General features: G+C 35.7%; 1 protein-coding gene across 9 annotated transcripts in view; it reads right to left on the bottom strand.

The window, feature by feature from the left end:
- Nucleotides 1–14,871, bottom strand: part of RYR2 (ryanodine receptor 2) — a 787,495-nt gene that overhangs the window by 101,002 nt on the left and 671,622 nt on the right. For 6 of the 9 annotated variants that reach the window (XM_065543167.2, XM_065543147.2, XM_074038447.1 and 3 more), the window contains 5 exons: nucleotides 13,803–13,973; nucleotides 12,662–12,721; nucleotides 8,541–8,675; nucleotides 4,366–4,478; nucleotides 1,189–1,285 (listed from right to left, as the gene is read on the bottom strand). In XM_065543167.2, the coding sequence (XP_065399239.1) occupies nucleotides 1,189–1,285; nucleotides 4,366–4,478; nucleotides 8,541–8,675; nucleotides 12,662–12,721; nucleotides 13,803–13,973 (576 nt within the window). Of the gene's footprint in view, nucleotides 1–1,188; nucleotides 1,286–4,365; nucleotides 4,479–5,253; nucleotides 5,291–8,540; nucleotides 8,676–12,661; nucleotides 12,722–13,802; nucleotides 13,974–14,871 lie in introns of all 9 variants that reach the window. The other 3 variants (XM_065543107.2, XM_065543095.2, XM_065543086.2) reach the window with 1 other exon arrangement.

Genomic DNA, 14,871 nt, shown 5'->3' on the forward strand with positions numbered 1-14,871 from the left:
CAAGTGTGAAAATTTAGTTCCCATAGCAGTGCAAATTGCTTATAAAGTGAAACATTTTCTTTGCTTACACACAGCATGATAGGTAAATAATACTAAATGAGTTAATGCTTGAACCACTTATACTTTTTTCCTTATTTTCAGAAGTTACTTTTAAAACTTAAAAAAAAATTTTACTGTCAGATAGAACTTTAATAGTGAGGAAAATTATTAAGCATTTTTATTGGCAGTAGAATTCAATTACATCCAACTTTTTGTTGAGTTTTATATCTCCACTGACTTACCCATAGAAACTGATTTTCTCTCTACATGAATGGTGTTCTTTCCTGTAATTAAGCCTTAATGTGGATATGAGGCAGATTTCCACAAGATATCCAATAGTCTACATATTTTTTACTCTAAAGACAGATAAAACTCATTTTAAAATATAGGGACAATCAAGATTAGGCTTTTAAGAATTAGATTAGTTTATCCATTCTATTCCCTAATAATCTGTAAGTTTAAAAATAGCTTTTAGACAAGATGTCTTTACTCTTGAGAATCATGAAGCCTCTGACTAGTCTGCCAAATTTTGAGATGGCTTGTAAATTTTCTTGAGAAGATGGCTTTTGTCAGATATTTAAATGGGTCCATCACTTAGAACAGATGATACTGACTGCTGTTCTGTGCTGAACTCTCAGTACACAAGCTCTTTATCAGCACGGTCGGGTGAAAATTCTATTTCTCATGTTCCACATTTACCACGCCTTCCACCTGTCCTGCGTTCAGTCTATCATTCTCTGCCCTGTTGATTTTTAAAAACCAGCAACTTTTTGTTCACCTTCTACTTAATTTTGGTGGATAACTTCTTTACAGTTCAGTCTTTTATAGTTTATCCTGGTTCTCAGGTGTTTATAGGTGCTTTGAGAAGGAATTTAAAAGAATGAGTAAATCAGGTTTAATTAATAATACACTTATATTATTCATTTTAAATTCTCAACCCCTTGATGTTGATGAGATCTCTTGGAAATGACAAGAGCATAGTTTCCCATAAGCATTGAATGCAGCAACAATTAAGATTTACAAGTTTCCTAATGCCCATATACTGTCATGATATTTTTTTCCTTCAATGTTATATAATGACTGCTCACACCAACATTGCTGCACCAAGCCCAGACCCTCTTTCCTCTCAGAACCCCTTTAAAAACATACTGCTAAATCTTCTATCAGTTTATCTTCAAAGTAATGTTCTTCTGTTTCAATCCAAGACTTTTCATATCCTTGAAGAAAGAGATTGACAGCCCGATGCCTAAAAGGTAAGCACAATTTCAGAAAAAGGGGAGTTTAGAAAATAAGTTGAAATTGTATCGAGTAGTGCTTTACTACTAGATTATCTGTGCACTAAAATTGTAAAATAAAAATAAATTCCCTATTCTTGATTTTCCTCCTGAAAGACAATGCTTCTTGCAGCAAACAGAGCAAGGTGTCTTAGAGCACACGGTGACTCGCATTTAAATCCCGGCTCAGTCATTTCCAAGCTCTGTAACGTTGGTCAAGTGATTCAACTTTCCCAAATTTCAGTTTATTCCTTTATAAAAGTAGGATAACTCCAACCACATTTCAGTTTTGTAAGCCTTACAATGAGATAAACGATGTAAATCACATCCGTTAGATGTTCATTAAATGATGACTATTGTTATACAACATGTCTCTCAATAAGCAATGTAATCAGTATCAATAGAGAAGTTAGTCTCTGTTTAAGCAAACATTAAAAACAAATGGATGGCCCTGAGGATTCCAAAACAAAAGCTATTGAGTGAACTTTATGGGAGTACATATTCAAAGATTAAACCCTGCACTACTGATCATAAATGGCCGCCTATGAAAAAAGACCAGTGAAGACGAGAAGAATCAGTGAAATTCATGATGTAGTAAGAGATGTGGATAAGATGTCAATGTAAGAAAGGATAAAAGAATGTCATGAAGGGAGCATCATAAAACAACAACAGATATGAGAGAACGAGAGATGGTGCCATTGCAGGAGAGAGGAAAGCTGAGTTTTATGATAGCAAACTGGGTTAAGGGCTCATGAGACCTAACGGTTAGATAGGTTTGTGAAGGGCCTTGAAAACCAGAGAGGGTAACTGCCAATGCAGCCAGAACTGCTGGAAATCATCAGACATTCTTGTACGTGAGAGAGGCATGCCAAAGCACGGACTCAGCCTTTTTGGTTTATTAGAGTCACCTGTGTAGCTTTTAAGTAGCACATGCTGGGCTCTCATTGAAATTCTAATTAATAAGTTGAGGCCTGAATACTTTTTAAATGAGTTTACGTGTATTTCTTAAAAGCACCAGGTTGGGGAACCATTGGAATAAACGATACCGTTTTGAAAATGACATTTTGGAGAAGACGGAAGAACTCTATGACATCACAGAAACTAACTCAGAAACCACTGCCATCAACTTGATATGAGTCAAGGAACAAGTGACTTGAAGAGGTGGTGATGGAGGGAAGGATGGGAATGTGAAGTAGTTCAAAGGGAAACTGATGAAATCTGGGCAACGACAGTATAGGAGTAACTAAAAAGAAATGATAATGTGAATTCAAAGTTAATATTCTTTTTTTTTTTTTCTTTCATTAAGTTCTGGGATACATGTACAGAACGTGCAGGTTTGTTACATAGGTATACATGTGCCATGGTGGTTTGGCTGCACCTATCAAACCCATCTTCTAGGTTTTAAGCCCCACATGCATTAGGTATTTGTCTTAATACTCTCCCTCCCATTGCCCCCCACCCCCCGACAGGCCCCAGTGTGTGATGTTCCCCTCCCTGTATCCATGTGTTCTCACTGTTCAACTCCCACTTATGAGTGACAACATGTGGTATTTTATTTTCTATTCCTGTGTTAGTTTGCTGAGAATGATGGTTTCCAGCTTTAACCATGTCCCTGCAAGGGACAAGAACTCATTCTTTTTTTATGGCTGCATAGTATTCCATGGTGTATATGTGCCACATTTTCTTTATCCAGTCTATCATTGATGGGCATTTGGGTTGGTTCCAAGTCTTTACTATTGTGAACAGTGCTGCAATTAACATACATGTGCATGTGTCTTTATAGTAGAATGATTTGTAATCCTTTGGGTATATACCCAGTAATAGGATTGCTGGGTCAAATGGTATTTCTGGTTCTAGATATCAAGGTTAATATTCTATTGATCAAAAGGTGACAGCATAATTGAGTCAGAGAATTGAGAAGTAGCACATTTGAGGAGGATGCTAATACATTTTAGACCCAGTGAGTGTGACATGATAGCAAGAAATACAACTGTCTCAGCAAAAGGGAAAAGTATGATGTTTCATCTGTTTGCTTTGCTTCTGTTTCTTTTTTTTTCTTTGCCTTACACATTCACTCAAACTCTTACTGAATGTCAATGTACAATTCACTGTTCTAGGTGCTAAGAAAATGGAACAAAACTAGTACGGAATCTCAAAGTCTGAATCAAAGAGACAGGTAGCCTTAATACTGTAGGAAAGTGGTATGATGTGCAAGGAGTAGAAGGGCATGGCTTGGTCAGAGATGTTCCACAAAAGAGATGTAGCTGAGCTGAGTCCTGTTTACAGGACATAGAAATGATGCAATTTGTATAAAGTTCAGAGTGGGAAAGAGCATAGTTTCTCAGGAGGACTATAAGGTGGCTGAAATGGTACCCTGGACCACCTCAGTCAGACTTGAATGTACCAGGCTACTTCTCTATTAAGTATGTCTGCTCTATGTCTAAGAGAAGGTTGATGGGCCTGTCAAATCTTTTTACGTTATTCCCAATAAGTCACTTCTTTTCCCCAAATGCTAATAATTACAAAAATAATAATAATGACTAACATTTATCATGATATGAACTTATTATCTCACTTCTAAGCACTCTGTATACATCAACCCATTAAATAATCTGAACAACTCTATGAGGCTGATCCCATTATGATACAGATGAGAAAATTGTAAAGAAAGTCAGTAAATAACTTGACCAATGTCATGGGTCAGAGAAGTTGGGAGGTCAGAATTCAAACCAAGACAAGTCTGATGCCAAAGAATGATTGAAATCATGGTCTGATTCAAATCCAGGCCAAAGAATGATCTCCCAATGACTCTCTCTTGCCTCACATATGTGAGCAGATATTCCTCAGTAAGCATCATTTAGTAATTACATTATAGACCACAGTTCTCTGAAAATATCCAACAAAATTAGTCAAGTTTTAGGTAGAAGAATCAATAAAGCTTTTCCATCCTTCTCTTGGACTATTGTACCCCTATTAAGGTAGATTCTAAACACCTGTCACTTACTAGGAAAAAATAACATTGATCTATTATAAAAAGTAAAATAATTCTGACCTTGGCAGATTATATAAGGGGGCCATCCGGAAGCAGGCGACAACAGCTCTTTTCCTCTGCTTGGAGAGTAGTTTATGCCATACAGCCTTTTTAGATCTCTGAGGATGTTCCACCTGAGGTAGAATGACAAATAAATATTTACACCCCAAACTACCTTCAAAAATAAATAACTATTTATACCCCGAACTATCTTCAAAAATATAGTATTAAACAGTTGCCCCTCTTAAGTAACCTATATTTGGAATTCCAATTCCAAAAGTACCTTAAGATTATCATGGAGAAGTCCATATCCTAAAAGGTACCCAGAGATAAAGTTTAGATAATTGCAAATGCTATATAATTCCCTTAGTAAGAATACCACATTTTCCCAATACTGTGTACTTCCAAGCTATGTCATCTCTAAAATCAAAGAAATAGAAAATCATTCCAGGTAAAATCATTTTATCGCCTTCTCAAAATTTTCTTTGGTTCTTTATGATTCTAATACATATTTTCTGCCTACAGAAAATATTACCTCATTCTTATTTACGTATCCATTGTAACTGTAATTTTATTAAGAGCTAAAGTAATAAACACAAATAGAGACAGTTAATAAAAATTCTACTATTCTTTAATATAACAGGATAAAGAGAAGAAGACAATGCTTTGTGAACACAGTATTAGGAGTGAGTAAATTTGGTAAAAATGTTAAAATATGTAAATATTTTGTTAGAGAGGGACAAATATAAATTCAAAAGTTGCAATAAATGATGCAAGCAAGTTATTTATATAACTAATAGTGTTTGGAACTCCAAGAGAAGAAAGAGATTAATTGTATTAGAAAGAAAAAATCCCAACATATAAACCTAAATTAATTAGTAATCTCTAGGCCATTGAGCACAGTACTTCCCAGACAGTAATGTCTCCGACCCACACGTTTAGACTTCTGAAAGAAATAAAAATGTTATGTTAGCTAAAAAAGTAAAACTACATTCATTATTCTTTGCAGTAAAGAGTCAAAAATGATTGTAATAATATCTGAAGTAAACATTTAAAATGTTTGGGCTGCAATGGTTTAGAAATTTTAACAAAGCAACATGTTTAATGGAAAAGCACTTATTTCTGTGATGCTCTTCCCTCTCTAGGATCAATAAACACGTTTTGACAATTATCCACTTCAATTATCTTCTTGATGCTTGTGTCAAGTGAAATAAACCAATGTTATGCCTTAACATCAAAGTAAAAGCAATCAAGGGCAATAGTTTTCAATGAGACCCAACATATTTCAATTTAAATTTCCATTTTGAGATCCCAGTCTGTAGACGATGACTTTTTGCAGGAATTACAGCATTATGGTCGGCATGGGTGACAGTCAACAAACATATATTAAGTTCCTAAGGCATTTACGATACAGTAAACATCACAACAGAAAGGGTTCCTGCCACCAGGAAGCTTATCATTTGGCAGGCATTTATTACCTGCCTATTCAAGTATTTCAGGAAATACCTGAAACAGTGTGCTTTCCTCTAAATCAATTATAATAGTTATCTGTAAGATATGTGATCCAAAGGCGAACACCAAGATGTATCTTGTAACTCTGTCTGAATGTCTTGATGTGCTGATGTGTTAGCTTGGCTAGAATTTGATTATTAGAAAATTCAGTGGAGAAAACCTACTCTCATAAGAAACATTACCAGATATACAACACAAAATATACATCTAAAACAGGCTGCTGATACTTGAGATAAATTAAATCAACAAGTGTTTCCTGTCCACCTACTGTTTTTACACTGAGTTTTGCAAGTTAAAATATTCTTTACACGCTCCTCTGTGACTCAGTTACATGTTATCATTAGCATGGGGATAGTAAAGGCATAAATTAAACACACGGATATCTCCCACTGCTTTTTATTTTTGATAATCGACAATTTCTTTTTACTCAAAACCCTCCTCTCATGATAAACCAATCTTGCCATATTCTTAACAGTTCGATAAACTCTGATCCTCCCATCTTTTTCTAGATAATTCCTTCCGTAAGATTTATACAGGGATTACCTAGTTCATATCTACATTAAATTTGAGTTGCTTCTATGCTTTCTTCAGCACATTTTATATCCTAACACCTCCATATCATCGCATATTTATCTGCTTAAGTGTCTGTTTCCTCTGTTACAGCACTCAGTCCTCCAGATCTGGTGGGGCTAAGGCTGCCCTAGGACAGGGCACTCCATAAACATCCAAGGCATAAATGGATACTTAGAAAAGTGAATCTCATTTGAGAAGTGCCATCATTCATCATGATTGGATATATTTATGAATATATGGGAATATAATAAAATAGAATCAGAGTTCAATAAGCTTCATTTAATGTATCTAGAATTTATTCAAGCAAATCTACATATATGTATAAACACTAGGAAGAATTAAAAACTGATGGTAGAGTAACGCGGTCCTCTCGTAGCCGTTTAATTAACCTTTAATAATCTTAAATATATATATATAATTCTGGAGATATAACTCCATGACTGTATATAAATCCCTTAAAATTTCATTACAAGTCTTGTCATCTGCTGATTGATGATAATTTGTATTTAATATTTCATGAAAACATTATGTAAGTTATTCTGGGGGAAGTATTAGTTCCAAGGCATTAGATACTGTAAATATATGTTAATAGCCATAAGGCCTAAGGGTATCCTAGTGACTTTAATCTCATCAAGTGTAGTGATAAATTGCATGGCAATAGAGAAATTATTAACGTTTGGGGGAGGGTATCTGAGTAAGCAAGAAGGAAATTAAAGGATACTATATTAGACGATATCTTTGCATTATTAAACTGTCCAGGGCAAGGGTGAGGGTTCAGATAATATAAAATAGGAATACAAGCAAAATGTTTATTATTGCTATGATAATATGTCCAAATATGGCTAAAGGCAATACAAAATCATACACACACACACGCGCGCGCACACACACGCACACACACACATATATTTAGGTGGCAAAGTTCCTGAGATGGCATACGACCTCTTATTATTATTTCATATTTGGTATAAAATAACCAAGTCATCAACAGTATGATCTGTCATAAGAGCCCTGACAGATCAATGGTCAGATTACAATGAGCTTCTTCACTATGTGATTATTTTGCTGAATGGACTTGATGAGAAATAGATAATATATCTCTGTGTTGCAGATATTTTACCTAAGCCAGGCGATCCCTTCTATAAAAATATGACCCTCTGATTGATAATGTTTCAAGTATTCTTGTTTTACACATTCTTGTGCAAAGGTAATGAATAAGAATATCAAACTCAGCTTTGTAAAGTAGGACACAACTGAAAAAATTTATAAAAACACTTTTCTTACATGATTTTAATATCTATCAATGCATTGTTCTTCTCTAAGTGTAATTTGTTCCTGATTTCAGAGAAAATTAGCTCAAAAATATACCTAATAAAAGGCAAGGTTAAACAAGTGACAAAAAAGAAAATATTGCCGGGCGCGGTGGCTCACGCCTGTAATCCCAGCACTTTGGGAGGCCGAGGCGGGTGGATCACAAGGTCAGGAGATCGAGACCACGGTGAAACCCCGTCTCTACTAAAAATACAAAAAATTAGCCGGGCGCGGTTGTGGGCGCCTGTAGTCCCAGCTACTCGGGAGGCTGAGGCAGGAGAATGGCGGGAACCCGGGAGGCGGAGCTTGCAGTGAGCCGAGATCGCGCCACTGCACTCCAGCCTGGGCGACAGAGCGAGACTCCGTCTCAAAAAAAAAAAAAAGAAAAAGAAAATATTTCAAATATTAAACCAATAAAAGATAATATCTCATACATGTTTTTATGAGCAATAATAAAAAATGAAGTATGCATAAAGTATTTGAAATCAGATGTAACTCCTGAATTTTTTGGTTAGAATACTTTAAATATATAATCCTAATATTTTTAGAAATATTTGAAAAAGGCAATAAAACAAAGTCCAGGATCTCCCAAAATATATAATCTATATATTGCTACAAGAATTATAAGCTTAGAAATTGTCTTCATGAAATACTAAGCACACCTGACTCTTATTCTTTAGAACGAATATGCTGAACATATATGTTTTTTGGGTCATAGTTAACAAATCAACACACATTCTCTTTTTAAAATATTTGTATGTGGCTAAGGCAAATATGACTGAATTGACACAAAGCCTGACCTGTTCAAGATGAAAAAGCACATTTGCTATATCCAATACTCTTTCTACCGTCTTCTCTGGATCTGAGGTATCATCAGTCCTGTTTGGCAAGTCTTTGTAAAGAGCCATTTGCCATCTAATAGCAGGATCCTCCAACTGCAGGAAAAAGGAAAAGGTTACAATGGGAAGATGGGAATCTAAAAGACAAGGTTACAATCTCAAGATGGGAAGAGTCCACCCACCATTATTTATTGGGCTTTACAGTGTTTACTAGTTAAAACGTGACGCGCAGCAGCAGTTATGTAGGATGAACAGGTCTGGAGATCTAATGTACAGCATGGTGATTACAGTTAATAACATTGCAATTCATACTGGAAATCTGCTGAGAGTAGATTCCAGGAGCTCTTAGCACATACACACAAAAGGTAACTCTGCGAGGAGATAGATATGCTAATTTGTCTGACTACACCAATCATGTCACTATGTTTATGCATATTGAAACATCCTGTTGGACACCTTAACTATGTACAATTATTAAAAATCAAAAATACTAAGAGAGAAAGACAGATAAAGTCCTGGTCATCATGAAATTTATCATCTATTAGAGAAGATAGACATTAAACAAATATTTATAATTGTGATAAGGGCTACTAAAATGAAATATAAAGTACCATTAGATTTATCCTACTCTTTGGTGGTTGGGGAGATTTCCCTTAACACAAGACGTTGTAACTAGGGCTTAAGGATGAGTGGGAAATTGGAGAACAAAATGGGTAAGGCTACCCTCGCTCTTTCTCCTCCCCATTCACAGTCTAATTGTAGAAAGATTTCTATGTTTACTTTTATCGGCAAGCATATAGGATAGCATTTACCTATAAATATTTGGACTCTACAACAGAGTTTAATTTCGCTAAGACAAAGATATTAAATTATATAAATCAATAGAGGTTGTTAAAATCATACTCATCATAAAGGAGTCTACACATTTCACTTTTCAATACCATCAAATTTCCTCGGTGAAAAATGTATATGAAATCTTCATGTTTTTTAGAAACATTATTATAAGTCATAGAAATTGACAAAAGCAAGCAACTTCACAGGGATAGAACATATCAGTTCAAAGAAATAATATACAATAAGTATGTTATTAAAAATGGACAAAGCAGCCAGGCACAGTGGCTCACACCTGTAATCCCAGCACTTTGGGAGGCCAAGGCAGGTGGATTACTTGAGGTCAGGAGTTTGAGACCAGCCTGGCCAACATGGTGAAACCTCTTCTCGATTAAAAATACAAAATGTTAGCCGGGCATGGTGGTGCACGCCTGTAATCACAGCTACTCGGGAGGCTGAGGCAGGAGAATCGCTTGAACCCAGGAAGGCAGAGGTTGCAGTGAACCAAGATTGCGCCACTGCCCTCCAGCCTGGCTGACAGAGTGAGACTCCATCTCAAAAAACAAAAAACAAACGAACAAACAAAAATGGACAAAGCAATCCCCATGTCTTTTCTTCCACTTTAGAATCTCCATTATGGGAGACTGAATGTTTTGAAGCAGAAATAGAAAACATCTAAAACTTCACAACTCCCAGACTGAGAGTGCATAGTTCAAAATGTCAAAAATAACTTTCATCTACAGGCAAACACAGACAGATAGAGCTTTGTATATAAATGACTTGTAAAGACTACTTATCCTTTGATAAAATAAAATGTTTTCATCCGTATACTTTTTAAGTCTGAGGACTATGTTTGATACTTACAGGTTTTAATCTGTACTCTTAGTTCTATTTAATACATAAACATAATTAATAAGGTAGAATCTTTATTCTAACATAAAATTACTCCTCTGGCCTCAGGATGAATAGCCCTGTAATTTCAAGACAATGTATTCAAGAAGTTAGGAATAAAAAAATTCATTTTTTGAAAATCTGTGTATCTCAATATGCCTGCCTAACTCCTAGTGTAAGAGAGTGTAGAATAAAATGACATGATGAATATTTATTCATTACCTCTTTATTTTCAGGCCTTATTCATTTGGAGGTGAAATACTGACGATCAATGTTTCCTTTTTTGCTCTCTTCCTTCTTCCTCTCTCCCTAACATGTCATCTAAACTGTGCAAAGTATTCTTACAAGTGACCTTTAGAATATAATGGACAAACCTTTTTCTGCTTATCATCATAAACCCCCTTATTTGACCATTTCTTGAGATTGGGCCAGACTCCTCTTAAGAGGTACTGAGCACTCTCTGTCCCTAACTCAGTAACTGTTGAACTAGATAATGGTGCTCCAAGCGTGGTCCAGGATCCCCTGGGGATCTCTAGCACCCTTTCATGGGGTACTTGATCTTCTCAAATACCCATGTAAGTAAAAACATTTAACGTCTCTCCCTAAAGAGGAAAAATGTTTGTAGTGTAAACTCTTCTTCTGAAGTTCCAATAGAGGCTTTATAAGCTTTTAAAAAAATGTTCAAATTATTCTGGCTATCTGAAAAGAGATCATACTCTAATAGTAATTAATCTCACTCTAAAAGAATTGTTAGTAAACAACTGAGTACACATCAAATTTCACATGAAATTTGCTCTAAATAAATATTTGTGCATTGTGAATATGGTAAAGGCATGTCTCACCTTCATATTATTCTTTAAAATGCTAATTTAAAAAGAATTTGATTTGGATCTTTGAAAAGAGACATTTTAATACCCAGAAAGGCATATATTATATTGTTGTTGCTACTTTTTGACATTCGCATATTTTCATAATTTAAAAAATTCCTGAGAAGGGACACCAGAATAGAAGACAACAGGCTGAGTCAAAATACCAGCTTGACTTTTTTTAAAACTGCATCACAGGTTTTATAAATAAATGAATAATTTATTCGCTGATATACAAGAATTTCCAAATAATAGTAAATGGTCACTGGATTGCCGAAACTACTTCTAACAATTCTTTCACCCACCATTAAAAAGTAGGTGTTATATAGATTTCCATCCATGTTTTTATTCTAAATGTACACTCTTCTCTTCTCCTTAGGTAAACTCATTTATTCCTATTAATGCAAATCTCGATATAGCCTTTTGATATAGTTTGGATCTATGTCCCTGCCCAAATCTTATGTTGAAATGCAATCCTCAGTATTGGAGATGGGGCCTGGTGGGCACCGAGTGGATCATGGGGCAAATTTTTCATGAGTGGCTTAGCAGCATCCCCTTGGTGCTGTCCTTGAGACCGTGAGATCTGGTTAAGTGTATGTCACCTCCCTCCTCACTGCTCTTGTTCCTGCTCCTGCCAGGTGAGATGCCTGACTCTCTTTCACCATCTGCCATGATTGTAAGCTTCCTGGAGCCTCCCCAAAGGCAGATGCCCATGTTACACTTTCTGTACAGCCTGCAGAACTGTGACTCATTTAAACCTCTTCTCTTCATAAATTACCCAGTCTCATATTTCTATATAGCAATGCAAGAATGGCCTGATTCACCTATAGACTAATGACTCTTAATATATATATATTTAATTACTGATCACTTCATGTAAATTTTTTGTTTTTTGAGACAGGGTTTCCCTTTGTTGCCTAGGCTGGAGTGCAGTGGCATGATCTTGGCTCACTACAACCTTCGCCTCCCAGGCTCAAGCTATCCTCCCACCTCAGCCTCTCAAGTAGCTGGGACTACAGGTGTGTGTAACCACCCAGCTAATTTTTGTATTTTTTGTAGAGATGGGGTTTTGCCATGTTGTCCAGGCTGATTTTAAACACTTGGGATCAAGTGATCCACCTGCCTCGGCCTCCCAAAGTGTTGGGATTACAGGTGTGAGCCTCTGTGCCTAGCCAACATTTTCTTATAGACACCTGTCTCTGTGTCCAAAAGACCCTAAAACCCATCTATCAAAAGAATACATCCAATCTGTATTTCAACTGGTGATATATATTTTTTCCAAAATTTGACCATCTCTGGTAATTTTCTTCAAAAATATATCATTTATTATCTTTAGAATTTTTAATAGAAAAGGCTTTGCAAGTAGGATAATGACTAATTAAAATACGTCCATTACCTTAATGTTTAAAGTAACATTATTTGTAGTACTATTTTAAAGAGAGATTAACTAATGTATAAATAGTAAATGTGGCTTAAGAATAAAACTTGGCTTACCTTGCCTTGTAAATGAATATTGCTGCGGATTATATCTCGTACTTCATCCTCAGTATCTTTCTGTCAAGAAATATATGTTACCTAAAAGGAGTCTTATATTGCATCAACTGTCACAAGTCAATAGAAACAATCCAAACCTTTTTTGAAATAGTATATGTCTAAGAAACACCTTTATAAAATTACATGCCACAAATTTGGCATGTAATTATTGAAATAATTTCTTGAGACTGCTGTAGCCAGAAGCAAGGTAATGACCTGCTTTACCTCCACAGTAAGGACATTAAAATTCAATGGAATCAAGTTTCCAATTCATAACAAGAAGGGGGTTTTCTTGGACTGAAATAGAAGTATATCTCCAGTATTCTTCCAAATCTCCACAAAGTCAGTTTAGCCCTTAATAACATCCTCCATGACCTAGTAATAGCGAGGGAAATGCAACTGAGAATGAAACTCTAGAGAACTGCCAATAGAGCTGTGTGATGCAGCCCACTCCCACAGCTTCCCCTCAATTCACTCATTTTAGAATATCAAATGCTGCATGCATGTACAGTGACGAGCTTCAGTGATTCAATGCGGAATGCAGACTATGTCCTCCAATTTACATAAATATAAAATAGAAATTCCAGTGTGCAAAATACTGCATCCTCATTTGCATAGCTATGAAGAACAGAAACTTAGAGGACATTGTAAAATCTTGAGAACTTAAATCTTGCAGAGGAGAACAGCAGCTGATTTAAAAGTCAACACCTTATCTATCCACAGTTGGCACAATATATTACGCTTCTAACATTGAAAAATCACCCTTCATAAATCTGAATATACTTCTCATCACAAACTTTCTATAGAAGTTTATATGAAATCCATTTTTTTCACTAGCGGAGATTGGTTTGTATCTTTTCTGTTCGGTTCTTGAATGTGCCCCAGAGGTGATTAACATAACTTAGAAATAAAAACAGCCTCAAAAAAAAAAAAAAAAAGAAGCAGCCTTTATGTTTGAGTCTTGGGACCTGTCTAGAAAACCTGCTTAATAAAACATGTCATGCAAACGAAATATTGACACAGGGCAGTGAGACAAAGGAATCAAACACTGGGAGTCTGGAGGTCAGACGATCATTACTGCTGGGATGAAAAGGAGACTTACCAGGCTAAATCGATTTTTGGCTAGAGCAATGAGCTCCTGGTCCCCTGGGGCACAGATGTTCAACCCAATGGGCAGTAAGCGCTTCAGAGCTGCTACAATCAGAGAGGTCTGCATGGAATACCGATCTCCTTTGCGCTTCATTTTCTTCCTTTCCTGATCAGAAACCGCTGCCTATGGAACAAGAGAAGTGCTGGGATCTGAACCTGCTTCTCTCACACGCAGAACCACTACGACTCTTCTCTAACTTGTCACTTCGTCTTCCTCATTTTCTGCTGCTCCCTAGTTTTGAAAATCTTCCTGTCTTGAAAATAATTTTTCTCTTCCCATCTTAGCACCTTTTGCTAATTTTAAGTCCTGCCCTCAGATTCCTATTATAATTCACTGATATGCATTCCCATGTAATTTTTAGAAGAAAAATGAAAATTGTAATTTTAGGGAAGCAGATAAATATATAAAAATGCTATAGTAATTTCAGATGTGTGCTTTCTAATTTTCAATGCTTAAGAAAGAAATATAAGAATAAAGGGCTTATTTTTCCTTTGACAAATGCTTGCTTTGAAATATGTATACATGTATATGGTGTGTGTATGTGTGTGTGTGTGTGTGAGATCTAATATATCTAGAACAATTACAAAATGCATTTTCCTTTTATACAGTCTGCAAACTTGTCTTCTTAGAGCCTCAGTCCCTGTCTAATAGAAATAGAAGTAATATACTCATTGGAGTTTCATAAATACTCAGGACTATCTGGATAACCAGTTTACAATTGAATACTGCCATGTTACTCAAGGACTCTCTCATGATGTTTTTGAGGCTTATGCTAGCAACACAGGGTCACCTTAAATGACAGAGTCTAACTTTCACTGGGTAATGAGTATTCTATCAAGAGGGCATGTTCTAATGTCAAAATGAAAATAATTGTACCACATCCACTTATTTGTGCATGTCAAATATTTGGTAGCAGGAATTCAAACTTGCAACATAGTTCCATGATAATGAAATGATAAAGAAAAATGTTTTAATATTTACAAATATAAATATATTGTAATAGTCTTGGGCTACTGAGAAA

Source organism: Macaca fascicularis, chromosome 1, assembly GCF_037993035.2.
Source record: "Macaca fascicularis isolate 582-1 chromosome 1, T2T-MFA8v1.1".
In the NCBI taxonomy this organism is placed as follows: Eukaryota; Metazoa; Chordata; class Mammalia; order Primates; family Cercopithecidae; genus Macaca; species Macaca fascicularis.